Source organism: Macaca fascicularis, chromosome 1 (genome assembly GCF_037993035.2).
Source record: "Macaca fascicularis isolate 582-1 chromosome 1, T2T-MFA8v1.1".
Lineage (NCBI taxonomy): Eukaryota > Metazoa > Chordata > Mammalia > Primates > Cercopithecidae > Macaca > Macaca fascicularis.
In genome coordinates, this window is record NC_088375.1 from 105,364,643 (window position 1) to 105,392,437 (window position 27,795).

General features: G+C 44.6%; 1 protein-coding gene across 34 annotated transcripts in view; it reads right to left on the minus strand.

Annotated features, from left to right (window-relative positions):
• Window positions 1-6,000: 6,000 nt before the first annotated feature.
• The window catches only part of DAP3 (death associated protein 3), a 52,887-nt gene continuing 31,092 nt past the window's right edge, over window positions 6,001-27,795 (minus strand). For 20 of the 34 annotated variants that reach the window (XM_065532560.1, XM_065532538.1, XM_065532546.1 and 17 more), the window contains 11 exons: window positions 25,181-25,303; window positions 20,486-20,587; window positions 16,582-16,690; window positions 16,029-16,121; window positions 14,244-14,374; window positions 12,877-12,957; window positions 12,633-12,791; window positions 10,606-10,665; window positions 9,982-10,071; window positions 7,783-7,900; window positions 6,001-6,372 (listed from right to left, as the gene is read on the minus strand). In XM_065532560.1, coding sequence (XP_065388632.1) covers window positions 6,287-6,372; window positions 7,783-7,900; window positions 9,982-10,071; window positions 10,606-10,665; window positions 12,633-12,791; window positions 12,877-12,957; window positions 14,244-14,374; window positions 16,029-16,121; window positions 16,582-16,690; window positions 20,486-20,587; window positions 25,181-25,303 — 1,152 coding nt within the window. In that variant the 3' untranslated portion in view covers window positions 6,001-6,286. The remainder of the gene's footprint in view (window positions 6,373-7,782; window positions 7,901-9,981; window positions 10,072-10,605; window positions 10,666-12,632; window positions 12,792-12,876; window positions 12,958-14,243; window positions 14,375-16,028; window positions 16,122-16,581; window positions 16,691-20,485; window positions 20,588-25,180; window positions 25,304-27,795) is intronic. The other 14 variants (XM_073993569.1, XM_073993561.1, XM_073993495.1 and 11 more) reach the window with 3 other exon arrangements.

Consider the following 27,795-nt stretch of genomic DNA (forward strand, 5'->3'; position numbering starts at 1 on the left):
CACTGGCTAATTTGTATTTTTTGTACTTATGGGGTTTCACCATCTTGCCCAGGCTGGTCTCAAACTCCTGAGCTCAAGCGATCTGCTCACCTCGGCCTCTGAAAGTGTTGGGATTACAGGTGTGAGGCACTGTGCGCAGCTACCATTTCACTTATAAGTATGATGTGGGCTGAAAAGTTTCTGTAGGTACTCTGGCAGTTTAAGGAAGTTCTGTATTCCTGTTTTGCTAAGAATTTTGGTCATTAATAGATTTGAATGTTTTTTCAGCTTTCTCCGCACTGAGATAATTACATTATTTTATCCTTCCTTTGTTGCACTAATGAATACTTTACATCGTCTGATTTTCTTTTTTTTTTTTTTTTTTTTTTTTTTGAGACGGAGTCTCGCTCTGTCACCCAGGCTGGAGTGCAGTGGCCGGATCTCAGCTCACTGCAAGCTCCGCCTCCCGGGTTCACGCCATTCTCCTGCCTCAGCCTCCCGAGTAGCTGGGACTACAGGCGCCTGCCACCACGCCCGGCTAAGTTTTTTGTATTTTTAGTAGAGACGGGGTTTCACTGTGTTAGCCAGGATGGTCTTGATCTCCTGACCTCGTGATCCGCCCGTCTCGGCCTCCCAAAGTGCTGGGATTACGGGCTTGAGCCACCTCGCCCGGCCCATCGTCTGATTTTCATGTAATACTATCTTGCATTCCTAAAATTATCCCAAACTCATTTATGTTGATTATCCTTTTAAAATATTGGATCTGGGTTTGGCGTAGTGGCTCATGCCTGTAATCCCAGCACTTTGGGAGGCTGAGGCAGGTGGATCACCTGAGGTCAGGAGTTCAAGACCAGCCTGGCCAACGTGACAAACCCCCTCTCTTCTAAAAACACAAAAATTAGCCAGAGTGTCGTTCTGTCACCCAGACTGGAGGGCAATGGCACGATCTCAGCTCACTGCAACCTCCACTTCCCAGGTTCAAGTGATTCTCCTGCCTCAGACACCCGAGTAGCTGGGACTACAGGCACGCGCCACCACACCTGGCTCATTTTTGTATTCTTAGTAGAGACAGGGTTTCACTATGTTGGCCAGGCTGGTCTCGAATTCCTGACCTCGTGATCTGCCAGCCTCAGTCTCCCAAAGTGCTGGGATTACAGGCGTAAGCCACTGCACCTGGCCAATTTTAATATTTTTAAATATTTAATATTTTTTAAAAATATTTTTTTGAGATAGGATCTCACTTTGTCACTCAAGCTGGAGTGCAGTGGCACAAACACGGCTCACTGCAACTTCGACCTCTTGGGCTCAAGCCATCCTCCCACCTCAGCCCCCCAAGTAGCTGGGACTACAGGTGTGCGCCATCACGAATCCAGCTAATTTTTGCTTTTTTTTTTTTTTTCTTGAGACGGAGTCTCGCTCTGTCACCCAGGCTGGAGTGCAGTGGTGTGATCTCAGCTCACTGCAACTTCCACCTCCTGGGTTCAAGCAATCTCCCTGCCTCAGCCTCCCGAGTAGCTGGGATTACAGGTGCCTGCCACCACGCCCAGCTAATTTTTGTACTTTTTAGCAGAGACAGGATTTTGCCATGTTGGCCAGGCTGGTCTTGAACTCCTGACCTCAAGTGATCTGCCTGCTTTAGCCTCCAAAAGTGCTGGGATTACAGACGTGAGCCACTGCGCCCGGTCAATTTTTGCATTTTTGGTGGAGATGAGGTTTCACTATGGTGCCCAGGCTGGTCTTGAAGTCCTGGGCTCAAGGAATCCTCCTGCCTTGGCCTCCCAAAGTGCTGGGATTACAGGCCTGAGTCACCGTGCCCTGCCAGCCAGTATTTTCAATGTACAAAATTTTTGTTTAAGTTTGTGTTTAGTAATTTCACAATCGTTTAATTTGAATTTCTCAATTCCATTCTGATTTATTTTCTTGACCAATGGGCACATCAGAAAAGTATGTTTTTATTTCCAGACATGTGAGTTTCTACTTCTCTTTTGGTTTCTGGTTTCTACCTTAAATTGTATTAGAATCAGAGTACACGGCTGTATGATTTAAATTCTTTGAAATATATTGAGTTGGTTTATGGTCCATTGTCAGTCAATTTTGAACGGGTTCTTTATGTGTTTCAAAAGAAAGTACATTCAGAAGTTTTGGGATTTGACAGGTGGAAGGTGAGGCCAGAAAGGCAGGTCCACTCTATATAACTTCTATTGAAAAAGATCTGCGAGGCCGGGCTCAGTGGCTCACACCTGTAATCCCAGCACTTTGGGAGGCTGAAGTGAGTGGATCACCTGAGGTCAGGAGTTTGAGAACAGCCTGGCCAATATGGTGACACCCTGTCTCTGCTATAAATACAAAAATTAGTCGGGTGTGGTGGTGGGCACCTGTAAGCCCAGCTACTAGGGAGGCTGAGTCAGGAGGATAGCTTGAACCTAGGTTGTGGAGGTTACAGTGAGCCAAGATCATGCCACTGCACTCCAGCCTGGGCAACAGAGCGAGACCCTGTCTAAAAAAAAAAAAAAAATATATATATATATATATATGACTAAGTGGACCCATGGACCCATGCAGTCCAAAAACGTTATTGTTCAAGGGTCAACAATAATGACCTGATGTATTTTCTACTTTGTAGAACAACAGATGCTTATTAAATAATATGTTTATTAAAGCATTATTTCATAATCTTCTGCCTTTCTAGAGGCTTGGTGATGTCCAAGTTCAGCTTTAGGCAACTTCAGTTGCTCTCTCTCTGTCTTCCTGGGTTAAAGAAAAGGATGACTGTAGTTAGGCTATTAAAAATAAAGTAGAGGCTGGGCACGGTGGCTCACGCCTGTAATCCCAGCACTTTGGGAGGCTGAGGCGGGCGGATCATGAGGTCAGGAGATCGAGACCATCCTGGCTAACACGGTGAAACCTCATCTCTACCAAAAATACAAAAAAAATTAGCTGAGTGTGGTGGTGGGCATCTATAGTCCCAGCTACTCGGGAGGCTGAGGCAGGAGAATGGCATGAACCCCGGGGGGGCGGCACTTGCAGTGAGCCGAGATCGTGCCACTGCACTCCAGCCTGGGTGACAGAGCGAGACTCCGTCTCAAAAACTAAAATAAAATAAAATTAAAATAAATAAATAAAGTATATTACGTGAATGTAAAAGAACTTCTACAAAAAAAAAAAAGTTGTTTGGGGATTCAATTTTTAAAAATACTTCCATTAGGACAAGTGTTAATCATGCTACTCAATCTATTATTATTTTTTTTTGAGACACAGGCTCGCTCCGTCGCCCAGGCTGGAGTGCTGTGGCGCGATCTTGGCTCACTGCAAGCTCCGCCTCCTGGGTTCACGCCATTCTCCTGCCTCAGCCTCCCGAGTAGCTGGGATTACAGGCGCCGGCCACCGCGCCTGGCTAATTTTTTGTATTTTTAGTAGAGATGGGGTTTCACCGTGTTAGCCAGGATGGTCTCGATCTGCTGACCTCGTGATCCGCCCGTCTCGGCCTCCCAAAGTGCTGGGGTTACAGGCGTGAGCCACCGGACCCGGCTCTTTTTTTTTTTTTGAGACGGAGTCTCGCACTGTCACCAGGCTGGAGTGCAGTGGCGCGATCTTGGCTCATGATGTTACTCAGGCTGGTCTCAAACTCCTGACCTCAGGTGATCCACCTGCACCACCACACCTGGCCCTCTTTTGAATTTTTATTTGCAATTTTAGATTTGTCTATTGAAGGTAGCATTGTGTTTGGGTGCATTAGGTCTTCCCAGAAACAGACGATGGGGTTATAGGCTGGCCAAAGTTATTCACGCTTGTACACCCAGCAATTTGGGAGGCTGAGACAGGTGGATCACTTGAGCCCAGGAGTTTGAGACCAGCCTGGGCAACATAGTGAGATCCCATCATTTAAAAAAAAAAAAATCAAAATTAGCCACAAGTGGTGGTGTGTGCCTGTAGTCCTAACCACTCGTGGAGCTGAGGTGGGAGGATTGAGTCCAGAAGGTTGAGGCTATAATGCAGCCTGACATTCCAGCCTGGGTAACAGACCCTGTCTCAAAATAATATTTTAAAAAAACATAAACTTTAGGTCAGTTTCCCTTTTTAATTTTTTTGTTTTTTGAGGCAGGGTCTTACTCTGCAGCTGAGGATGGAGAGCAGTGGCATGATCACGGCTCACTGAAACCTCAAGCTCTGGGGTTCAAGTGATCCTCCTGCCTCAGCCTCCCAAGTAGCTGGAACTACAGGTGCACACCACCATACCTGGCTAATTTTTGTATTTGTTGTAGAGCCTAGGCTTCTCCATGTTGCCCAGGCTGGTCTCAAACTCCTAGGCTCAAGTGATCTGCCCACCTTGGCCTCCCAAGGTGCTGAGATTATAGGCATGGACCACCGTGCTTGGTCAGTTTTCCAAAAAACCTGCTGAAATTTTGATAATGATTGCATTGAATCTATAGGTTAATATGGGAATAACTGCCATCTATTGAGTACTCCAATCAATGAACATGGAGTATCTTTCCATTTAGATATTTTAAATTATCATCAGGAATATGGTTTCTAGTGTACATTTAGCAGTTATTTTGTTCAAATTATTTATTTAGAGATTGGGTCTCACTCTGAGGTTTTGCCACATTGCTTAGCCTGGGAAACCAACCTACATTCTGTCTCTACCGAACACTAAAAAATTAGCCAGGTGTGGTAGCACACACCTGTGGTCCCAAGTTACTTGGGAGGCTGAGGCGAAAGGACTGATTGAGCCCAGGAGGTGGGGCTGCAGTGAGCTGTGATCATGCCACTGCACTCCAGCCTGGAAGACAGGGCAAGACTATCTCTTAAAAATATATAAATAAAAAATATATTATATATATACAAATATATATAATATATATAATACATATACATTACAGGACCCAATATTATGAGTAATATATATTTTCACACACAATATATAACATATATTACTTTGATAGTAACATATCACTATCAAAGTAAATATATTTCTAATATATATCAAAGTAGTATATAGTATAATACACAATATATTAATCGTAATACTAATATATTCATAATATATACATATAATATATATACATATGTGTATATATACATATAATATATATACATATGTGTATATATAGAGAGAGTATCACACAGGCTGGAGTGCAGTGGTGCTATCTCTGCTCACTGCAACCTCCGCCTCCTGGGTTCAAGCGAGTCTCCTGCCTCAGCCTCCCGAGTAGCTGGGATTAGAGGTGCGTGCCACCACCCCTGGCTTTTTGTATTTTTAGTACAGACGGGGTTTCACCATGTTGGCCAGGCTGGTCTTGAACTCCTGACCTCAAGTGATCTGCCCACCTCAGCCTCCCAAAGTGCTGGGATTACATGCATGAGCCACCAAGCCCAGTCATATATATATTTGTGTAGATTTGGTAACAGAGATTCCTTTTAGAAAAGCACTAGGAGAAAGGGAAGATAACTGATTTTCCATTATTGTTATTCCTCATACCTATGCAGGATTCCTTCCAGGACCCCACTTCCCCCAGGTAGCAACATCCTTAGATGCTGAAGCCTCTCATGTAAAACAGCACAGTGTACTTTATTTTTTTGAGAGGGAGTCTTGCTCTGTTACCCAGGCTGGAGTGCAGTAGTGCAATCTCGGCTCACTGCAACATCTGCCTCCCAAGTTGAAGCAATTCTCCTGCCTCAGCCTGCCGAATAGCTTGGATTACAGGGGCATGCCACCGTGCCCGGCTAATTTTTGTAGTTTTAGTAGAGACAGGGTTTTACTATGTTGCCCAGGCTGGTTGCAAACTCCTGAACTCAAGCAGTCTGCCCGCCTTGGGCTTCCAAAGTGCTGGGATTACAGGCATGAGCCACTGTGCCCAGCCAGCTGTGAATTTTGACATGCTGAATTCCATAAAACCTCAACAGAACCACTGGAAATTTCTGTAGAATTGATCTCTTCTGACCTGCAACAAGTGGAATATCAGAGAAATGCAACTTGGCCAATCTAAAGACTCCTTCCATATTATTAATCTAACACAACACTTTAGAAAGGTATTTTATTTTTTAGGAAAAGAGCCACAGTTATCTTAAATGTGAAAAACCACATCCAATAAACCAATAGAAGTTTCAGGAACAAGGGAACATCTTATTGTCACGCATTCACAGTGAAACCCATTTTAATGTAGGTCTAGAGCCAACTGCAGTCCTGTCCAATCCCCTAGGTACAAGGGCCTGGCTCCTCTTCCTGTGTACTGCCCGACTTCCTCATCTCACTAGGTCCAGACAAAAGCAGATGTCCACTGTCTTCCTCACATGTTGTGATCGTGGTTTAGAGGTAGGCACAGTGCCGCTCCAGCAGCGAGGGGTTCGCGTTACTTAGGAACAGCAGCTCTTTTTTCCCTTCTTCTGTAGGAGCTAAAATGGAGACAAACACAGGTAAGTGGCAGTTTCCTGCTGCACTGTGTTCCCCAGGAAATGGTGTAGTCAGAGGCTACTATATCCAAATTACGTTCTGAGGTAATTATCATCTCCCAAGAAATCTTACTTCTAGACCCTTACCCCAACAAGCTACTCTTCTTTTGTATGCATTATTTCCTTTTCTGTGTCTACTCCTCCAATCCACCATGGAGCTCTCCTTCCACTCCAAGAGTGTCTTCTGGACGTCAGGATTTTGTCACATCTCCCAACTCTTAGAAATCTGTCCATTGTGTGTCCCAACTTAACATGCTGCAGTTAGTCTTACACTCTTTTTTTTTTTTTTTTTTTGAGACGGAGTCTCGCTCTGCCGCCCAGGCTGGAGTGCAGTGGCCAGATCTCAGCTCACTGCAAGCTCCGCCTCCCGGGTTCACGCCATTCTCCTGCCTCAGCCTCCCGAGTAGTTGGGACTACAGGCGCCCGCCACCGCGCCCAGCTAGTTTTTTGTATTTTTTAGTAGAGACGGGGTTTCACCGTGTTAGCCAGGATGGTCTCGATCTCCTGACCTCGTGATCCGCCCGTCTCGGCCTCCCAAAGTGCTGGGATTACAGGCTTGAGCCACCGCGCCCGGCCTAGTCTTACACTCTTCACCGTACTCCTTTAATAAGCTATTCCAATTAGTACTTTTTTTTTTTTTTTTTTGCTTTTTTCAATAGAAATAGGGTCTCACTGTATAAACCAGGCTGGTCTCAAACTGCCGACGTCAAGTGATCCTCCCACCTTGGCCTACCAAAGTGCAGAATACAGGCGTGAGCCACTGCACCAGGCCTCCAATTACTATTAACTTTCTATTATCTAGTGATAGAACAGCCTTAGCTTTTCTTCTATATCCCCTCTCATATTCAAAGGTGAGGTCAAGGGCAAATAAATGAACAGCTGGAATGCTTTCAGTCAGAGTAGATGAAATATGGTGCTGAAGTTAATTTCTGTACATCTACTAGGACAGGTGTGGCAAAGATTTACTTAGGTGCTGGAGTAGCCCTCGTGCAGTATGAATTATTCTGTGGGTGTCCCAGAATGAATCTCTCAAGTGAATCTCTGTTGAATGAATAAATTCATTAAGGAGAATGTGGCAGGAACCCAATTACCTGGAAACTCTGCCCAGTGGATGGAGTTGGTTTTGCTCCCTTCTTTATCATGAAACATTTAGGGATAAAATCTCTTTTGTAAATTAAACCATAACAACCTTCCACCCACCTTTCTGTACCATTTATCAGCCAGAAAGAAGTCAAGATAAAGGATAAAGTACAAATTAAGGCTGTTGTTGATGGAAGAAGAGATCAAGGCTCTGATTGAGTGGGATTCTACTGTGATCACAAAGCCCTGATAGGAAAAAACTAAATGATGGACCTTTCTCATGTTGAAGCCAATTGTTTTCCAAATAATACTGAATACAACTTTCAAATTCCTTTGGGTTATAGTTGGAAACCAGGATGGGAATAAAGGGATCCAGGGCATCAAATCCTTCCTGGGGAAGAAAAAGGATCAGGAAACATATTAGTTAAGGGACAAGGCACCAGACAAACTACTTAAGCACTTTGAAGGCAAAGTCTTTGTTTTTCTTCTATGTAACTCTACTTCTCATTCTCTGGCAACATTGCCTGATACAGGATTCCACATATGGTGTCTGGCTACTCGTGCTCTACGCAGCTACAGATACTATATATATATATATATATATATTTTTTTTTTTTTTTTTTTTTTTTTGAGACGGACTCTCGCTCTGTCGCCTAGGCTGGAGTGCAGTGGCGCGATCTCGGCTCACTGCAAGCTCCGCCTCCCGGGTTCACACCATTCTCCTGCCTCAACCTCCCAAGTAGCTGGGATTACAGGCGCCCGCTGCCACGCCCGGCTAATTTTTTTTTTTTTTTTTTGCATTTTTAGTAGAGACGGGGTTTCACCATGTTAGCCAGGATGGTCTCAATCTCTTGACCTTGTGATCCACCCGCCTTGGCCTCCCAAAGTGCTAGGATTACAGGCATAAGCCACCATGCCCGGCCTGAAGCGAGCAGTTCAAGACCACCCTAGGCAAAAACATAGTTAAGACCCTGCCTCTAAAAAAAAAAAAAAAAAAAAAAGAAAGACAACATTCAGCGTGGTTGGGTATGGTGGCATGTGCTCAAGGCTACAGTGAGTTATGATGGTGCTACTGCACTACAACCTGGGTGACAGAGTGAGACCCTGTCTCCAAAAACATAATGATCGGGACATGTTAAAAGGATATAGAAGCAAGTTTGAAGGAGCTTTTTTTTTTGCTGTTGTGACAGGGCCTCACTCTGTCGCCCAGGATGGCGTGCACTGGCAAAATCAGGGCTGACTACAACCTTGACCTCCCGGGCTCAAGCGATCCTCCCACCTCAGTCTTCAGAGTAGCTGTGACTACATGTGAATGCCACCATGCCCAGCTAATTTAAAAACTTTTTTTGTAGAGGTGGGGTCTCACTTTGTTGCCCAGGCTGGTCTCAAACTCCTGAGCTCAAGGGATCCTTCTGCCTTGGCCTCCCAAAGTGCTGGGATTACAGCTGTGAGCCACCATGCTCACAGGAAGGAATTTTTTTTTTTTTCTTGAGACGGAGTCTTGCTTTGTGGCTCAGGCTAGAGTGCAGTGGTGCAATCTTGGTTCACTGCAACCTCCGCCTCCTGGGTTCAAGCGATTCTTCTGCCTCAGCCTCCCAAGTAACTGAGACTACACGCACGTACCACCACGCCTGGCTAATTTTTTGTATTTTTAGTAGAGATGGGGTTTCACCGTGTTAGCCAGGATGGTCTTGATCTCCTGACCTCGTTATCCACCTGCCTTGGCCTCCCAAAGTGCTGGGATTACAGGCATGAGCCACTGCACCCGGCCAGAGACATGACAACTTAATGTGACACATTATCTGGGATTTATTTTTCTATAAAAGATACCGGGATAACTGGCTACATCAGAATTAATTCCACTAATTAGGTATAAGTATGACATCAATGTCAATTTTCTGACTTTGATAATTATGCTCAGGGCATATATTAAAGTATCTTTGTTTATATGAATGAGACATTATTTGGAGACAAAGAAGCGTTAAGACCAGGCACTGTGGCTCACGCCTATAATCCTAGCACTTTGGGAGGCTGAGGTGGGCGGATCACTTGAGGTCAGGAGTTTGAAACCAGCCTGGCCAACATGGTGAAACCTCATCTCTACTAAAAAAAAAAAAAATTTAGCTGGGCGTGGTGGTGGACACCTGTAATCCCAGCTACTTAGGAGGCTGAGAAAGGAGAATCACTTGAACCCAGTAGGTGGAGGTTGCGGTGAGCCGAGATTGCGCCATCGCACTCAAGCCTGGGTGACAGAACAAGTCTCCGCCTCAAAAAAAAAAAAGCAAAGAAACTCTGGAGAAAGACAGACGGCTAAAGCAATTATGATCAAGTTAATATTTTAGGAATCCAGGAGAAGGGCATAAAGGAATATGATTTTTCTCTAAGTCTGAAATTATGTCAAAATAAATAGATTAATAAATACTTTTCTTTAGACAGGATAACAATCTAAGACAAATTTTCGTTTGACTTGACCTTTCCCAGCAACTCCTGGGGCAGATAGGCTTTCCGGGGCTTAAAGAGAGACCCAGTCTGGCTCAAAGTCGACACAATGGCACCACCATGCTGAAAGAAACAAGAAATGGCTGAACTGGAAAAAGTTGAAAAGGATAGAAAACTGCAATTTAATCATCTGTAAATGTTTTTTTCTTTCTTGGGCATACAGTGTTACAAAAGTATGGTCTAGCACAGTTAAATGGCAACTAAATTGGTTATTCCAGCTGTGGCTCTGACAGTAAACTGCTGCCTGATTTTAATTTACCATGACATATGTGTGGGTCTCAAACTCTTTTCCAAAGACCGTAAGGAAATACAAAAACACTTTAAATGTCTACAAGCAAAATAAAATTAGGCCAATATTTAAATAAAATGGTTGTGAATAAACTTACTCCAGTTAAGTGGAAAGATTATAAACCATATACATAGATTTTAATTCAGACCTTATTTCTAACTTGGTACAGATACAGGAATTAAATAAGACATAATAACTTACTGTCCATAAAATTAGAGATGGTAAAGTACTAGCAATGAAATAGGAGAACATGTTTAAAATGAAAATACATTTCTTTCTGAAATGTGTGAGGTATCATATACACTTACCCAATCATTTTTCATCATTTTCCTCAAGTTGTGAATAAGTGCTAATTCCTCTGGGGCAATCTGCATATTGGACAGAAAGAGGTAAGAGATCATCACGTGCCTTTCCCAGATGTCCTCCTGAAATAACTGACAATTTTTTTGTGTTTTTTTTTGTTTTTCTTGACAGAGTCTTGCTCTGTCGCCCAGGCTGGAGTGCAGTGGCGTGATCTCGGCTTACTTGCAACCTCCGCCTCCTGGGTTCAAGCAATTCTCCTGCCTCAGCCTCCTGAGTAGCTGGGACTACAGGCAGATGCCATCAGCACCTAATTTTTTGTATTTTTAGTAGAGACAGGGTTTCACCATGTTAGCCAGGATGGTCTCGAACTTCTGACCTTGTGATCCGCCCACCTCGGCCTCCCAAAGTGCTGGGATTACAAGCATGAGCCACCGCGCCTGGCGACAACAATTTTTTTAAAACCCTCAACTAAGACATAATTGTATACCTGAAGGTACTCCCTCTGGGATAAGCCACATAGCCTTTGGCCTCAGAACTGCCATGCTTCTGGAGATTAACAACAGTCACCGAGAAAAACACCCACTACCCCAAACCAGCCCCATTTTGATGCTTCTGATCTCCTCTGCTTAGACCATCTAGCCTCATTTTGAAAAAAGAATCAAAAGATAAAAAATTAAGAAAGAAAGAAAACATAGCTTCTGCTGTCATTCTCTTTCCACAATACACTCCCTTAGTTTTCAATGAATAGTGGAACTCTTGGCATTACCTTCTCTGTTTCCATTTTACTGTTTATCTTTTTATTTTTTTTTTTTTTGAGACAGAGTCTCATTCTGTTGCCCAGCCTGGAATGCAGTGATACCATCTCCACTCATTGCAGCCTCTGCCTCTTGGGCTCAAGCCATCCTCCCATCTCAGCCTTCCAAGGAGCTCGAGCTACATACAGGTGCAAACCACCATGCCCAGCTAATTTTTTGTGTTTTTTGTAGAGACAGGGTTTCACTGTGCTGCCCAGGCTGATCTCAAACTCCAAACTCCTGGACTCAAGCAAACCACCCATCTCGGCCTCCTAAAAGTGCTGGGATTACAGGCATCAGCCACCACAGGCCTTGCTGTTTATCTTCATATATATATACACGCATATATGAATATGAATATATGTGTATATACGCACATATGAACATACGCGTATACATATATGAATGTGTATGTGCAGATATACATGTGAATATGTGCATATATACGCAAACACATATGTGCACATACATATGTATATGTGCATATACACATATATATATGAATATGTGTGTGTGTGTATATGGAGTTTTTTTGACACGGAGTTTTGCTCGTTGCCCAGGCTGGAGTGCAGTGGCGCAATCGGCTCCCGGGTTCAAGCGATTCTCCTGCCTCAGCCTCCTGAGTAGGTGGGATTACAGGCATGCGCCACCATGCCCGGCCAGTTTTTGTATTTTTAGTAGAGACGGGGTTTCACCATGTTGGTCAAGCTGGTCTCAAACTCCGACCTCAGGTGATTCGGCCGCCTCAGTCTCCCCAAGTGCTGGGATTACAGGCATGAGCCACTGCGCCCAGCCATATATATATTTTCTAAGAGACAGGATCTCACTCTGTCACCCAGGTTGGTGTGCAGTGTTGCAATCATGCCACATTACAACCCTGAACTCCAGGGCTCAAGTGATCCTCTGGCCTCAGCTTTCCAGTAGCGGTGACTACAGGTGTGTGCCACCATGCCTGGCTACTGGCTAATTCCTTATTTTTTTAGAGGCAGGGGCCTTGCTATAGTGCCCATCCTAGTCTTGAACTCCTGGCCTCAAGCGATCCTCCCACCTCAGCATCCTGAGCCACTGGGATTACAGGCGTGAGCCACTGCACCCAGCTGTTTACTGTTTATCTTACTTTAAATATTCCTAGGGCAAGAAAACATATTGTATGGTCTACAAGGCTAAGACCCAGCCTCCATACTGATGGAACCAGAAATCAGAGAAAGAATATCGATAGAGACACCCAGTTTTCCTACCGGGCTTTTATCTTCTCTTTTCAGGGTGGTTCTTCCCCAAAGAGCATTGATTCCATCCACGGCCACCAGGAGGTGAAAAATACCCAAAGAACTTTGCCTCTTTAGCTCTTTCAGCACAATTCCAACTGCATCTGTGGCATTCCTCACCCGCGTGATGCCCTATTGGGAGAGACAGTGGATTGTAGTGCTACCGGAGGCCTTCTCTTGTTATTGCATGTTACACATTCAGTGTCTTTTCTTATACCTGTTCAACCACTTCTCCCAGAGGACTGCCTTTCTCAGTGCTTTCTCTCTTATTCCAGACATACTTCTCTTGAACTTTTATCTAAAAGCAAGCAAAGAAAATAAAAACCAAAAAAAGGCTACTTGGCCTAAGGGTGAAACCATCGCTTGAAAAGGTTGGAGGCTAAGGTTAATAGGAGTTCATTTTAATCTATTGTTCAGGTTCTGTAAGAGACCTCAACGTAGAAGTGAATGCTTTCGTTTTTTTTTGTTTTTTTTTTTTTTTTTTTTTTTGAGACAGAGTTTCGCTCTGTAACCCAGGCTGGAGTGCAGTGGTGCGATCTCAGCTCACTGCAACATCCACTTCCCAGGTTCAAGCGATTCTCCTGCCTCAGCCTCCTGAGTAGCTGGGATTTCGGGCGTGTGCCAACATGCCTGGCTAATTTTTGTATTTTTAGTAGAGATGGGGTTTCACCATGTTGGCCAGGCTGGTCTAGATTCCTGACCTCAGGTGATCTGCCCACCTCGGCCTCCCAAAATGCTAGGATTACATGTCTGAGCCACCACGCCTGACCTCTTTTTTCTGTTTTTTGAGACCATATCACACTTTGTCACCCAGGCTGGAGTGCAGTGGCGCTATCTCGGCTCACTACAACCTCTGATTCTCAGGTTCAAGAGATTCCCCTGCCTCAGCCTCCTGAATAGATGGGCCTACAGGCGTGCACCACCACGCCCAGCTAATTTTTGTATTTTTAGTAGAGATGGGATTTCATCATGTTGGCCAGGCTCATCTCGAACTCCTGCCTCGGCCTCCCAAAGTGCTGGGATTATAGATATGAGCCACCGTACCTGACCAAAGTGAATGCTTTCTAATCCATTTCTGCTTGGAGTCTTGAAAAAACATACATAAGGGATTCTGATGAAAATGTCCAGAATGGCATCTGCATTTTTAACAAGCCCTTAGGTGACTCTGCTTTATACCCAGAGTTGAAGGCCCCTGGTCTAGACAGGGTATCCAGGAATCACCAGGGTAAAGAAGAATTTTTCCAATACATTTCTGGTTCCCTAAAAAGATCTTATCTGGAGAAAATCATGTAGTTGGAAATGTGCTTGCCAGGGATTGGAGGCTGTACCTTGACAAGTCAATGAATCAACTGAATTTCACTTTGCTACCCACAAAATGGGAACAACTTACTGTTGCCTATTTATTTCACATGGATAAATGAGTTTCAAGTTATGAGTCCACTGTGAGCAAAACTTACAAAAAGAAATTAAAACTGATACAGATATTTCAACTCCAGTATCAGTTCTCCATAGTCTATTGGTACTCAGGGCACAAAGAATCCATATAAGGACTACCAAGCACTCAACTTCTGAGAGTCTAGTCACCTGGTTCAAGAAGCGCTCATTTGTAGTTTTGAAATTCTTCAGCCAGGTTGAAGCCTCTAAAGGTTGATCAAAGCGCTGTTTGTTGTAGTTGGACTGCAGAAGATCCTGACAATTTTTCACCCAAAGATGAGCTTTAAAAAAAAGAGGCAGAAGAAAACAAGCCACGCAGAAACTGTATTCAACTCGAAATATTCCAGCCTCTTTTAAGTTATGGGAAATGACTTTAGTTTCTCATATATATTTCTTTTCTTTGTTTTTTTTTTTTTTTGAGACGGAGTCTCGCTCTGCCGCCCAGGCTGGAGTGCAGTGGCCGGATCTCAGCTCACTGCAAGCTCCGCCTCCCGGGTTCACGCCATTCTCCTGCCTCAGCCTCCCGAGTAGCTGGGACTACAGGCGCCCGCCACCTCGCCTGGCTAGTTTTTTGTATTTTTTAGTAGAGACGGGGTTTCACCGGGTTAGCCAGGATGGTCTCGATCTCCTGACCTCGTGATCCACCCGTCTCGGCCTCCCAAAGTGCTGGGATTACAGGCTTGAGCCACCGCGCCCGGCTCTTTTCTTTGTTTTTTGAGACAGCCTCTTGCTCTGTCACCCAGGCTAGAAGGCAGGATGTGATCACAGCTCACTGTAACCTTGAACTCCCAGGCTCAGGCGATCCTCCTGCCTCAGCCTCTCAAAGTCTGGTGCACCACTATGCCTGGCCTTGTCAGGTCCAGCTTAGACTAAACATTATCATTAGAATCAATATATAAATCATACCAAGTGAATTAAATGCCACTTCTGCTTACCGGCAGGTTTGAAAGGTAAGTTAGAAAATGTGGATGTTACTATGCAAGCAGGGTTGTTTAAAAAAGAAAATGTGGATGCACACAACATTGAACACAAAAGAGATAAATGCAAGTTTTGACAATCCACACTGACGACTCTAGAATGCTGATAAATAGTAAAAGGCTCTCTGGGTACTCAGGATTGTTAACTGATGGCAAAACAAAAACAAAAACAAAAAAACAACAACAAAAAACTCCATGGCGACCTCTAAGGCAGGAGTTTATGCTCATGGGTATTAAATATCAAAAGAAGGACTGCTTAGCATCAAAGGCTTCAGGAAGCTTTTACTCCAATTTCCTTTTGTCACATTGACTTCACCTTGTAACCTGCTTGGCAATAATATCACGAAGAAATCATGATGGATGAGCTCAGACTGCTCTGGAGCAAAGGCTTTTTTTTTTTTTTTTTTTGAGACAGGGTCTTGCTTTGTTGCCCACGCTAGAGTGTAGTGGTGTGATCACAGCTCACTGCAGCCTCCTCCTGGGCTCTGAGCAATATTCCGACCTCAGCCTCCCAAAGTGCTGTGATTATGGGTGTCAGCCATTGTGACTGGCAAAGCCTTTTCCTTTAGCTAGGAAAGTTAAAGCTGAGGCCGGGTGCAGTGGCTCACGCCTGTAATCCCAGCACTTTGGGAGGCTGAGGCAGGTGGATCACCTGAGGTCAGGAGTTCAAGACCAGCCCGGCCAACATGGTGAAACCCTGTCTCTATAAAACTACAAAAACTAGCTGGGCGTGGTGGTGTGGAGGGCACCTGTAATCCCAGCTACTTGGGAGGCTGAGGCAGGAGAATCTCTTGAGCCTGGGAGGCAGAAGTTGCAGTGACCTGAGATTGCACCACTGCACTCCAGACTGGCCAACAAGAGCGAAACTCCATCTCAAAAAAAAAAGAAAAGAAAAAAGAAAATACAGTAACAGGATAACTAAACCTAACAGACAGAAGAAACAATGGGAAGTTCTCACCGTCTGGAATATGTAGTATCAGCCAGTCCTGTTTTGCACAGAAATGAATAACATGGCAGAGACTGAGGGTTTTTCCTGTTCCCTTCTCTCCATCTAAAGTATATGTTGTTAAAGAAAACATGACTAGAAGGATCATTTGTACTGTGAACAGTAGTTACGCTTTGTTTTGTTTTTTTTTTTCAGACAGGGTCTCACTCTGTCTCCCAGGCTGGAGTGAAGTGGCTTGATATCAGCTCACAGCAACCTCCACTTCCCGGGTTCAAGCGATTCTCCTGCCTCAGCTTCCCAAGTAGCTGGGATTACAGGTGCATGCTACCACACCCGGCTAATTTTTTGCATTTTTAGTAAATGCGGGGTTTCGCTATGTTGGCCAGGCAGGTCTTGAACTCCTGACTTCAGGTGATACGCCTGCTTCAGCTTCCCAAACTCCTGGGATTACAGGTGTGAGCCACAGTGCCTGGCCTCCATAGTACTTTTTTTCATTTCTTCTTTTCCCTTATTTGAGGGGAGAAAGCATTGGTTTATGAGGGTCCAAGCAGGCAGGAAAGGATACACAGAAGATATCGTACAGCCGGATAAGCAAAATTGGTGTTTTTCAGGTAATGCAGAAGTTCTAGGGCTGGTTTCCTTACCATCAGGCAAGCTTCACTGAGTGTCTTCACCTGATAAAATAGGAAAGAAGGAAGGAGTGGGTGGGGTGTGGAATTTCTAGCCAGTTCTTGGTATACATACTCTGCCAAAAGTGGCAACCAAGACCATCAAATTGCATGCCTCTAATTTATTCGGTTAGGAGAAGCTGGGTTGGTACTGAGTTTGAAAATCTATCCATATAACTTAGCTAAAAACTGAAATACATTATTCTGCACTAAGTAACGTGATAGCTTTTGATTATTCCTGTTACTGAAGCATATATTCTATCGCAGCTAAAATCTACAAATAATTGATATGTCTCATGACAAAATTATGTATACCACTTAGGGCCACTGTAAATATGGAAAGCATATAGAAAAATGCTTAAAATTTCTGACACAAGTTAATAATTCAATAAACATTAACTTTTTTTTTTTTTTTTTTGAGATGGAGTTTCACTCTTGTTGCTCAGGCTGGAATGCAATGGCACGATCTCGGCTCACCACAACCTCTGCCTCCCGGTTCAAGTGATTCTCCCACCTCAGCCTCCCGAGTAGCTGGGATTACAGGCATGCACCACCACGCCTGGCTATTTTGTATTTTTAGTACAGATGGAGTTTCTCAATATTGGTCAGGCTGGTCTCAAACTCCCGACCTCAGGTGATCCCCCTGCCTCGGCCTCCCTAAGTGCAGGGATTACAGGCGTGAGCCAGTGCGCCCGGCCTAAAATTTATTTTTAGTTAATTTTTTTTTTGAGACGGAGTCTCGCTCTGTCACCCAGGCTGGAGTGCGGTGGCGTGATCTTGGCTCACTGCAACCTCCGCCTCCTGGGTTCAAGCAATTCTCCCGCCTCAGCCTCCTCAGTAGCTGGGATTACAGGTGCCGCAACCACGCCAGGCTGATTTTTGTAATTTTAGTAGAGACAGGGTTTCACCATGTTGGTCAGGCTGGTCTCGAACTCCTGACCTCATGATCCGCCCACCTAGGTCTCCCAAGGTGCTGGGATTATAGGCATGAGCCACCGTGCCTGGCCTAAAATTTATTTTTATTACTTTAACCATTTACTTTTTTCTCTAGAACTAAATACATGGCAGCTCAGGAGCAGGTGTGACCAGCTGCCCCCACAACTCTAAGGCCATCCATACCTCACACCCCCAGCATACTAACCTTTCAGAGTTTATGTGTTCATTCCCCTTTTGCTACCAGAATACTTTGGCAGGAAATTTGGGAAGCACTAATGTGTGTGAAACTGATTTGCAAAGAAAATATTAAAATATGTCTACTAATAAGAATAAATATCTAACAAATACTATTTGTAAGTATAACTAAAATAGCGTTAATTTTTTTATTTTTTTGAGACAGAGTCTCGCTCTGTCGCACAGACTGGAGTGCAGTGACACGATCTCAGCTCACTGCAAGCTCTGCCTCCCGGGGTCAAGCGTTTTTCCTGCTTCAGTCTCACAAGTAGCTGTGACTACAGGCGTGCACCACCATGCCCAGCTAATTTTTGTATTTTTAGTAGAGACGGAGTTTCACCATGTTTGGCCAGGCTTGTCTTGAACTCCTGGCCTTAAGTAATCTGCTCACCTCGACTTCCCAAAGTGCTGGGATTACAGGCGTGAGCCACTGTACCCAGCCAGTGTTGATATTTTTAAAAGAAATCCTAACAAAACAATTGAATTGCTGTAGGATTTGACAGGCGATTCCAAACTTAATGGAAGGTTCAATGTTCAAAAAAACACGATACAGGTATTAAAACAAATGTCGGCTGGGCGTGGTGGCTCACGCCTGTAATCCCAGCACTTTGGGAGGCCAAGGCAAGTGGATCACCTGAGGTTAGTAGTTGGAGAGCAGCCTGGCCAATATGGCAAATCCCCATCTCTACTAAAAATATAAAAATTAGCCAGGCGTGGTGGCGAGCACCTGTAATCCCAGCTCCTTGGGAGGCTGAGGTAGGAGAATCACTTGAACTCAGGAGGCGGAGGTTACAGTGAGCTGAGATCACATCACTGCATTCCAGCCTGGGTGACAAAAGTGAAACTCTGTTTAAAAAAAAAAAAAAAAAAAAAAGGCACATCAGGGCTGGGAGCTGTGGCTCACACCTGTAATCCCAGCACTTTGAGATACCAAGACAGGAGGATCACTTGAGCCCAGGAGGTCAGAGATGTAGAGTACGCTATGGTCACGCCACTGTACCCCAGCCTGGTTGTCAGAGTGAGACAACCAGGCTCTGTAATTAAAATAATAATAATAAAATAAAAGTCAGCTACTCTAGGCACACTGTCCGTCAGTTAGGTCTGCTCCAAAAGAAGCAGTATTTAAAAAAAAAAATGTCATATTAGGCAGTATGACAATGCTAATATCCACAATAATGGTGAGGAAGTGGGCCTTCACGTAAATGAAAATTATGAAAAGAATGCTTAAGTTCTTCCAGAGCATTGTTGGTTAACCCAGTCTGAAAACAACTTCAAATAGTTAATTAAAGACAGTACCTCACAACCCTGAAGCTAAATCAATATTGTACTTGAATGTCTTGAACAGTTTAAAGTGCCACTGCAGATGCTTTCTTCTGGTTGTGTCCCATTTCCAATCTTAACAACAACAACAAAAATTTTTTTTAATTAAAATTGTTTTTTGGAGACAGGGTCTCACTCTGTTGCCCAAGTTGGAGTGCTGTGGCACTATCGTAGCTCACTGCAGCCTGAACTCCGGGGCTCAAGCCATCCTCCTGCCTCAGCCTCCTAAGGAGCTGCCTCCTAAGGAGCTACCTCAAGGAGCTACCACACACGACTAAATGTTTTTTTTTTTTTTGAGTGAGCAACAGCAAGAATTTATTGTGAAGAGGAAAAGAACAAAACTTCCACAGTGTGGAAGGGGACCCCAGCAGGTTGCCCGTGTTTTTCTTTCTAAAGATACAGTCTCATTATATTGCCCAGCTGGTCTTAAACTCCTGCACTCAAACGATCGTCCCACCTTCACCTCCCAAAGTGCTGAGACTACAGGCATAAACTACCTTGCCTGGCCTGTTATACCTTACTTTGCTTGAGATAAGGTCTCGCTCTGTTACCCAGGCTGGGGTACAGTGGTGCAATCACAGCTTACTGATCACCTCCTGAGCTCAAGTGATCCTCCAACCTCAGCCACCCGAGGAGCTGTGACTACAGGTGTGCACCATGTCCGGCTAATTTTTTATTTTTAATTTTTGTAGAGACAGGTCTCCCTATGTTGCCCAGACTGGTCTCGAACTCCTGGGCTCAAGTGATCCCTCCACCTTGGCCTCCCAAAGTGCAGCTGGGATTATAGGCATGAGCCATAGCGCCCGACCTGTTATGCCCTTATTATTCATCTAATTTCCTGAAATAAACCACACTAAAGAAAGAAGATCCTCTGGCTCGCACGCTAAAACTCACCTGCACAGGCAAGCTTGATAACATTTTCACAAAATACATGGGAGAATAAAAACCAACGCATCTAATCAAAATATCGCTTCTATTTAGCTCAGGAGTATATTATGATTTTGCTTTTGTGCAGCATATTAACTATTTTCATGATATTTTGCCAAGGCAAATTTTAAGTTCATTTAAAACAATTATTTGATGCTGAAATTACTGGAATCTTCTTGGGCTATACAAGGAGGAAAACATCAATACTGTTTAAACATGAGCTTAAAGTAATTGTACTAGTCACAAAAGGTAATCAACAGTTGAATTTCTGTTTTTCAGATTAAATTTCATCTTTTATAATTTTCTTCTCATTTAGCCCAACCACTTTGCTAGCAGCAGCTTGTATTCTGGGCTCCCCCCAGTACCATTCCCTGTCTTGAGCACCTGCATCACAAAGCGAGGAGGAAGGCCATGGGGAAATACAGTCTTCAAATCCTGGGGGGAGATGTTGTAGTGCTGACCCTCGTGCTGATCCCCATGCTTGGCCTAGGAAATAAGAGTGCAAACAGGTATAATGGTGACAAAGTGACCAAGACTTTCTTTTTGTCTTCTTATCTGTGTATGTGTGTGTGTGTGTGTGTATATATATATATATATATATATATACTTTTTTTTTTTTTTTTTGAGATGGAGTCTCGCTCTGTCTCCCAGGCTGGAGTGCAGTGGCTGGATCTCAGCTCACTGCAAGCTCTGCCTCCCAGGTTCAAGCAATTCTCCTGCCTCAGCCTCCCAAGTAGCTGGAACTACAGGCGTCCGCCACCACGCCCGGCTAATTGTTTGTATTTTTAGTAGAGACTAGGTTTCACCGTGTTAGCCAGGATGGTCTCGATCTCCTGACCTTGTGATCCACCCGCCTGGGCCTCCCAAAGTGCTGGGATTACAGGCATGAGCCACCGCGCCCAGCTTAAAATTTTTTTTTTTTTTTTTTTTTTTTTTGAGACGGAGTCTTGCTCTGTCGCCGAGACTGGAGTGCAGTGGCCGGATCTCGGCTCACTGCAAGCTCCGCCTCCCGGGTTTACGCCATTCTCCTGCCTCAGCCTCCCGAGTAGCTGGGACTACAGGCACCCGCCACCTCGCCCGGCTAGTTTTTTGTATTTTTTACTAGAGACGGGGTTTCACCGGGTTAGCCAGGATGGTCTCGATCTCCTGACCTCGTGATCCGCCCGTCTCGGCCTCCCAAAGTGCTGGGATTACAGGCTTGAGCCACCGCGCCCGGCCTAAAATTTTTTTTTTAAGATGGAGTTTTACCTTTGTCACCCAGGCAGGAGTGCAAAGGCGCGATCTTAGCTCACTGCAACCTCCGCCTCCCAGGTACACGCAATTCTCCTGCCTCAGCCTCCCAGTAGCTGGCATTACAGACATGTGCCACTACACCCGGCTAATTTTTATATTTTTAGTAGAGACGGGGTCACCACGTTGGCCAGGCTGGTCTTAAACTCCTGACCTCAGGTGATCTGCCTGCCTCAGCCTCCCAAAATGCTGCGATTACAGGGTGAGCCACCTTGCCCAGTCTTGTCTTCTTTTTTTTTTTTTTTGAGATGGAGTCTTGCTCTGTCACCCAGGCTGGAGTGCAATGGTGTGATCTCGGCTCACTGCAACCTCCGCCTCCCAGGTTCAACCGATTCTCCTGCCTCAGCCTCCCGAGCAGCTGGGACTACAGGCACGCGCCACCACGCCCAGCTAATTTTTGTATTTTTAGGAGAGATGGGGTTTCACCATGTTGACCAGAATGGTCTCAATCTCTTGACCTCATGATCCACTCACCTTGACCTCCCAAAGTGCTGGGATTACAGGCGTGAGATACAGTGCCTAGCCCAGCCTTGTCTTCTTATCTGTGACCAAGACTTTGAAAATTGGATAAGGCCTGCTATTCACTCATGTCTTTATGTATTCTTTTTTTTTTTTTTTTTTTTTTTTTGAGATGCAGTTTCACCCTTGTTGCCCAGGCTAAAGTGCAATGGTGCGATCGTGGCTCACCACAACCTCCGCCTCCCAGGTTCAAGCAATTCTACTGCCTCAGCCTCCCAAGTAGCTAGGATCACAGGCATGTGCCATCACACCTGGCTAATTTTGTATTTTTAGTAGAGACAGGGTTTCTCCATGTTGGACAGGCTGGTCTTCAAGTGATCTGCCTGCCTTGGCTTCCCGAAGTGCTGGGATTACAGGTGTGAGCCACTGCACCCGGCCTTTGTGTCTTGTTTTTTCTTTTTTTTTTTTGAGACAAGATCTTGCTCGGTTTACCAGGATGGAGTATGGTGGTGCAATCACGGCTCACTGAGACCTCCAATTCCCAGGCTCAAGAGATCCTCCTGCCTCAGCCTCACGAGTAGCTGGGACCACAGGTGTGCACCACTACACCTGGCTAACTTCTTGACTTTTTTGGTAGAGATGAGGTCTTGCTATGTTGCCCAGGTTGGTCTTGAACTCCTGAACTCCAGTGATCCTCCCGCTTTAGCCTCTCAGTGTTGGGATTACAGGCGTGAGCCACTGCGCCCTGGACCACTCATCTCTTAAAGCTGGAAAAGATATCTCCCATTGTTTTGAGAAAGCCTGTTGCCCAGACTGGAGTGCAGTGGCCTGATCTCAGCTGACTGTAGCCTTGACCTCTTCGGCTCAAGTGATCCTTGTACCTAAACCTCTCCAGTAGCTGGGACTACAGGCGCATGCCACTATGCACTGCTAATTGAAAAACTTTTGGCCGAGTGCAGTGGCTCATGCCTGTCATCCCAGCACTATGGGAGGCCAAGGTCGGTGGATCATGAGGTCAGGAGTTCAAGACCAGCCTGGCCAAGAGGGTGAAAGCTCGTCTCTACAAAAAATACAAATAATTAGCCAGGCATGGTGGCAGGTGCCTGTAATCCCAGCTACTCGGGAGGCTGAGGCACAGAACTGCTTGAACCCAGGAGGTGGAGGATGCAGTGAGCCATGATCATGCCACCGTACTCCAGCCTGGGCGACAGAGCAAGGCTCCGTCTAAAAAAAAGAAAAAAAAGAAAGAAAAAAAAAATTTTTTTTGGTTGGGTGCAGTGCCTCACGTCTGTAATCCCAGCACTTTGGGAAGCTGAGGTGGGTGGATTGCCTGAGGTCAGGAGTTTAAGACCAGCCTGGCCAACATGGTGAAACCCAATCTGTACTAAAAATACAAAACTTAGCCAGGCATGGTGATGGGTGCCTGTAATCAGTTACTTGGGAGGCTGAGACAGGAAAATCACTTAAACCCGGGAGGTGGAGGCTGCAGTGAGACGAGACCGCGCCATTGCACTCCAGCCTGGGCAAGAAGAGTAAAACTCTGTCTCAAAAAAAAAAAAAAAATTGTTTAGAGTTAGGGTCTTGCCATGTTGCCTAGGCTAGTCTAGAACTCCTAAGCTCAAGTGATCCTCCCGCCTAGGCCTCCCAAAGTGCAGGGATTGCAGGCATAAGCTACTGTGCCCATCCTCATTTATCTTAGCCAAGAATGCTGATTGCTGTCCCCAAACCCAGTATGTATATAAAAGTGGTGGCCCAAATAATGAAGCCAATTGCTCATCAAAGTAAACCGTAGATGTAGGGGTAGCAAAGACAATTCTTGCCATCTGGATTCTTCTGTGCTGTGTATAGAGATGCCCCAGTCATGTGACAAGATCATCTGCATGCTGCTGTTTCCATAGAAACCCCAGAGGAACTGGCAGATAAAAGGACTACAATTACAGAGAAAGCTGAAAGACACTTCAGTGGCTTGATTCATTTATTCTACTTCATTTTGTGTTTGTCAAAATAGGTGAAAGGTATATATATATTGGGATTACAGGCATGAGCCACCTCACCCAGCCATATATATATACTTTTTAAGACAGAGTCTTGCTCTCCTGCCCAGGCTGGAGTGCAGTGGCGCAATCTTGGCTCACTGTAACTTCTGTCTCCTCGGTTCAAGCGATTCTCCTGCCTCAGCCTCCTAAGTAGCTGGGATTACAGGTGCCCGCCACCACAGCCAGCTAATTTTAGTATTTTTAGTAGAGACAGGCTTTCGCCATGTTGGCCAGGCTGGTCTAGAACTGACCTCAAGTGATCCTCCTGCCTCGGCTCCCAAAGTGCTAGGATGATAGTCATGAGCCACCCCGCATGGCCAAAGGCTAGAGATATATTTAAAACACACCCTGCTGAGATCATGTTTTGAGTAATGGGTGATTCTTTTTTTCCTTCCACACAGACTGTATTAAGATGGGAAGACTCAGAGGGTAGGGGCAGGGAAGGAAACTACTGGTTCTTCACATTACAGCACAGACCACAAATTAATTTCATTTATGAGAGGTAGCAACAAAAAGAAATCAATATCCAGTCTAATGGGGAACTGGACTAGAAAATGCAACACTAGATACTGCTGGAATCCTGGCTTCTGCAGACAAAATTCATTTTAAATGCTGCTCTTCTCATAACAAATCAAGTTAGTTCCCTCTCCAGACCCTAGGAAATCCACTTACAAAACTGCAAAATAGCACCAGATTGGTTATTAGAAAAACTGGGTTCTGAACCTACCCTGGTAGAAAATTGTGGGCAAGTAGTTTAATTTCTTTAGTATTCTCCATACCAGAGGTTGTTAAGTTATGGCTGGACACCTGCTTTGTAAACAGAGTTTTACTGGTACATGTTTACACTCATTTGTTTATGGCAGAGTTGAGTACTTGTGACAGATCATCCCAGTCCATCGAACTAAAATATTCACTACATAGTCCTTTAAGAAAAGGTCTGTCACCCAACACATAATATAAGCAATAATAATTGGTAAACTTACCCTGTAAGAAATTAAACTTAGTAAGTATTGAGTATTCGACAACTCTATGCTCAGCAAAATCCATGAAACTAGGTGAATTCACTAGTCGGGATTACATGGGAACAGATATGGATGGAGCTGGCCAGTGTATGTTACCAAAGTAGCAGACAGGGACAGGGAGAATCTGGGTTCCAGAGTGCTATCTCAGGTGCAGTATCTGAGTAAATGCAAATCTACTAAGCTTCTTGCAGTTTCAGTTTTCCTATGCAAAATGAGGATAGGAACACAAATCATAAGCCCTGAGAAACCCCATATACACATTAGTAACTTACCGGGTCATTCTCAATGGTGCGGGAAATAGCTCTGGGACTCTCAACTGGAACCTGGTTATCTAGGTGAGCAGCAATGCTTTGGCTTGCCTGGGTCCCCATGTGTAAAAAACGCCCAAGGTCCAACTGTAAGAGAAATCATTTCAGTGTCATGGGGTTATCAAACTTTTTTTTTTTTTTGAGACAGAGTTTCGCTCTTGTTGCCCAAGCTGGAGTGCAATGGAGTGTAGTGATCCTGGCTCACTACAACCTCCGCCTCCCGGGTTCAAGTGATTCTCCCGCCTCAGTCTCCTGAGTAACTGGGATTACAGGCACGTGCCACCACACCCAGCTAATTTTTTGTATTTTTAGTAGAAACGAGATTTCACCATGTTGGCCAGACTGATCTTGAACTCCTGAACTCAGGTGATCTGCCCGCCTCTGCCTCCCAAAATGCTGGGATTACAGGCTTGAGTCACCACACCTGGCCAAACAAACTTTTTATGCTCGCTATAACACTGAGAAGGTGAGCCATGTCTGCAACAGGGATGTCACTAACATACATTTTTCTTCTACGTAAAAAAGATCCCTGTTATTGTTTAAAATTCACTAAGTCCAATGACATTGTTCATATTCTATATCTGTTCCAGTCTATGTATTGCCTTATCAGGGATCTGTCCTATATGGAAACAAACAATTCTGTCAGAGATTATTCAGGAGCATACACAGCATAACCATTAGCAAACTTGAAGCAGGAAAGCTCTTTTAATGCGCTTGCCCAGTGATGAATGGTTGCCAAAACTGTGTAATTCTCATTCTCTGTCAGTCACCTCAGTTATCAGGGGATCAGTGCAATGCTCCTCACTATGTGACAGCTATAATTACATGCCCTGTAACAATTTTCCTGCTAATTGTGCCCTGGAATAAAGAATCTTTCATTAGAGACATGTAATAAGGGAGTATGTCAGATACATAGCTAAGTGAAAGCAAACTGCTCTATAGGTAACTCAGTGAACTGTACATTGAAACCTCTGAACCAACAGAGAGGGGAAGAGGGGGGATTTCAGGAGACAAATCTAACAAAATGGTAAGTGAAAAACTCCAAAACTGAGCTTAAGGATAACAAGCCTTATGTAGAAAGTGAAAAGATGTGTTATGAGGAAAAGATTAGGGAATGCAGCCAGGAGAAGCAACAGAACAGAAATATAATGGATAGTGTAATAAGGGAGTTGCTTAATAAATAGGTTATCATATGAAAGCTGTCTGTATTTTATAGTCTCACCAAGCAGCTTCTCACCCTCTTTTTTTAAAGACAGGGTCTTGCTCTGTCACCCAGGCTGAAGTACAGTGGCACAATCACGGCACACTGTAGTCTCAAACTCCCAGGCCCAAGCCATGCTCGCATCTCAGGCTCCCAAGTAGCTGGGACTACAGGCGCATGCCACCACGCCCAGCTAATTTTTAATTTTTTTAATTTTTTGAAGACAGGGTCTTGCTATGTTGCCCAGGCTGCTCTCCAACTCCTGCGCTCAAGTGATCCTCCTGCCTCGGCCTCCCAAAGTGCTGGGATTACAGGCGTGAGCCACCATGCCCAGCCTACCAAGCAGTTTTTTGAGTGCAGAAAATATAAGTTATCTCTGTACCATCCCTCCTCACACTTACACCCATTTTATGACATGATCCTAAACTCCATACATAAATTCTGTGTCTAACATTCCCACTGCACAGGTTGAGAGAGAGTATTGTACACATCACTTTTGTTTTTTTTTTTTTTTTGAGAGAGTCTCACTCTTGTCGCCCAGGCGGGGGTGCAATGGCATGATCTCCGCTCATTACAACCTCTGCCCCCAGGTTCAAGTGGTTCTCCTGCCTCACTAGCTGGGATTACAGGCACGCGCCACCACGCCTGGCTAATTTTTGTATTTTTAGTGGAGACTGGGTTTCACCATGTTAGTCACACTGGTCTGGAACTCCTGACCTCAGGTGATCTGCCCACCTTAGCCTTCCAAAGTGCTGGGATTATGGGCGTAAGCCACCACTCCCGGCCAACACATAACATTTTAACTTGTATCTTTATCTCTAAATCTTTGATTTTTTTCCTCTTTCATAGTCCTTCATCTTCCCAAAAATAGGCTTAACCTTCGACTAATCTAAAAGCTTGGATGGAGCCAGGTGTGGTGGTCCACTCCTGTAGTCCCAGCTACTTGGGAGCTAAAGTGGAAAGACTGTTTGAGGGCAGGAGTTCCACATCAGCCAGGGCAGCAGTGAGACCCCGACAATAAAAAAATTTTAAAAAGCTTAGAAGGTTCCAGAATGATGTCAAAATAAGTCTCAAATTCCTTAGCATAACAATATAGACCACTGTGATGACTTCAGCCTACCTTTGTAATTTCATTTATAACCATATGACCATGCTAAAACAAGTCACTTTTATGCCTCTATACTTCTGCTCATTCTACTTCAACTTCCCTCTCCCCATTTAAATCCTCCCATTCATCAAACCTCAACTCAAATGTCACATCCTCAGTGAAAATTTGCCAGACACCTCCAGTCAAAAGTAATTCTCTTTCCTTTCTGCTAATAGCACTCTTTGTATTGCACGGCAATTTTATTACATTGCCTTGAGTTGTACTCCTGCC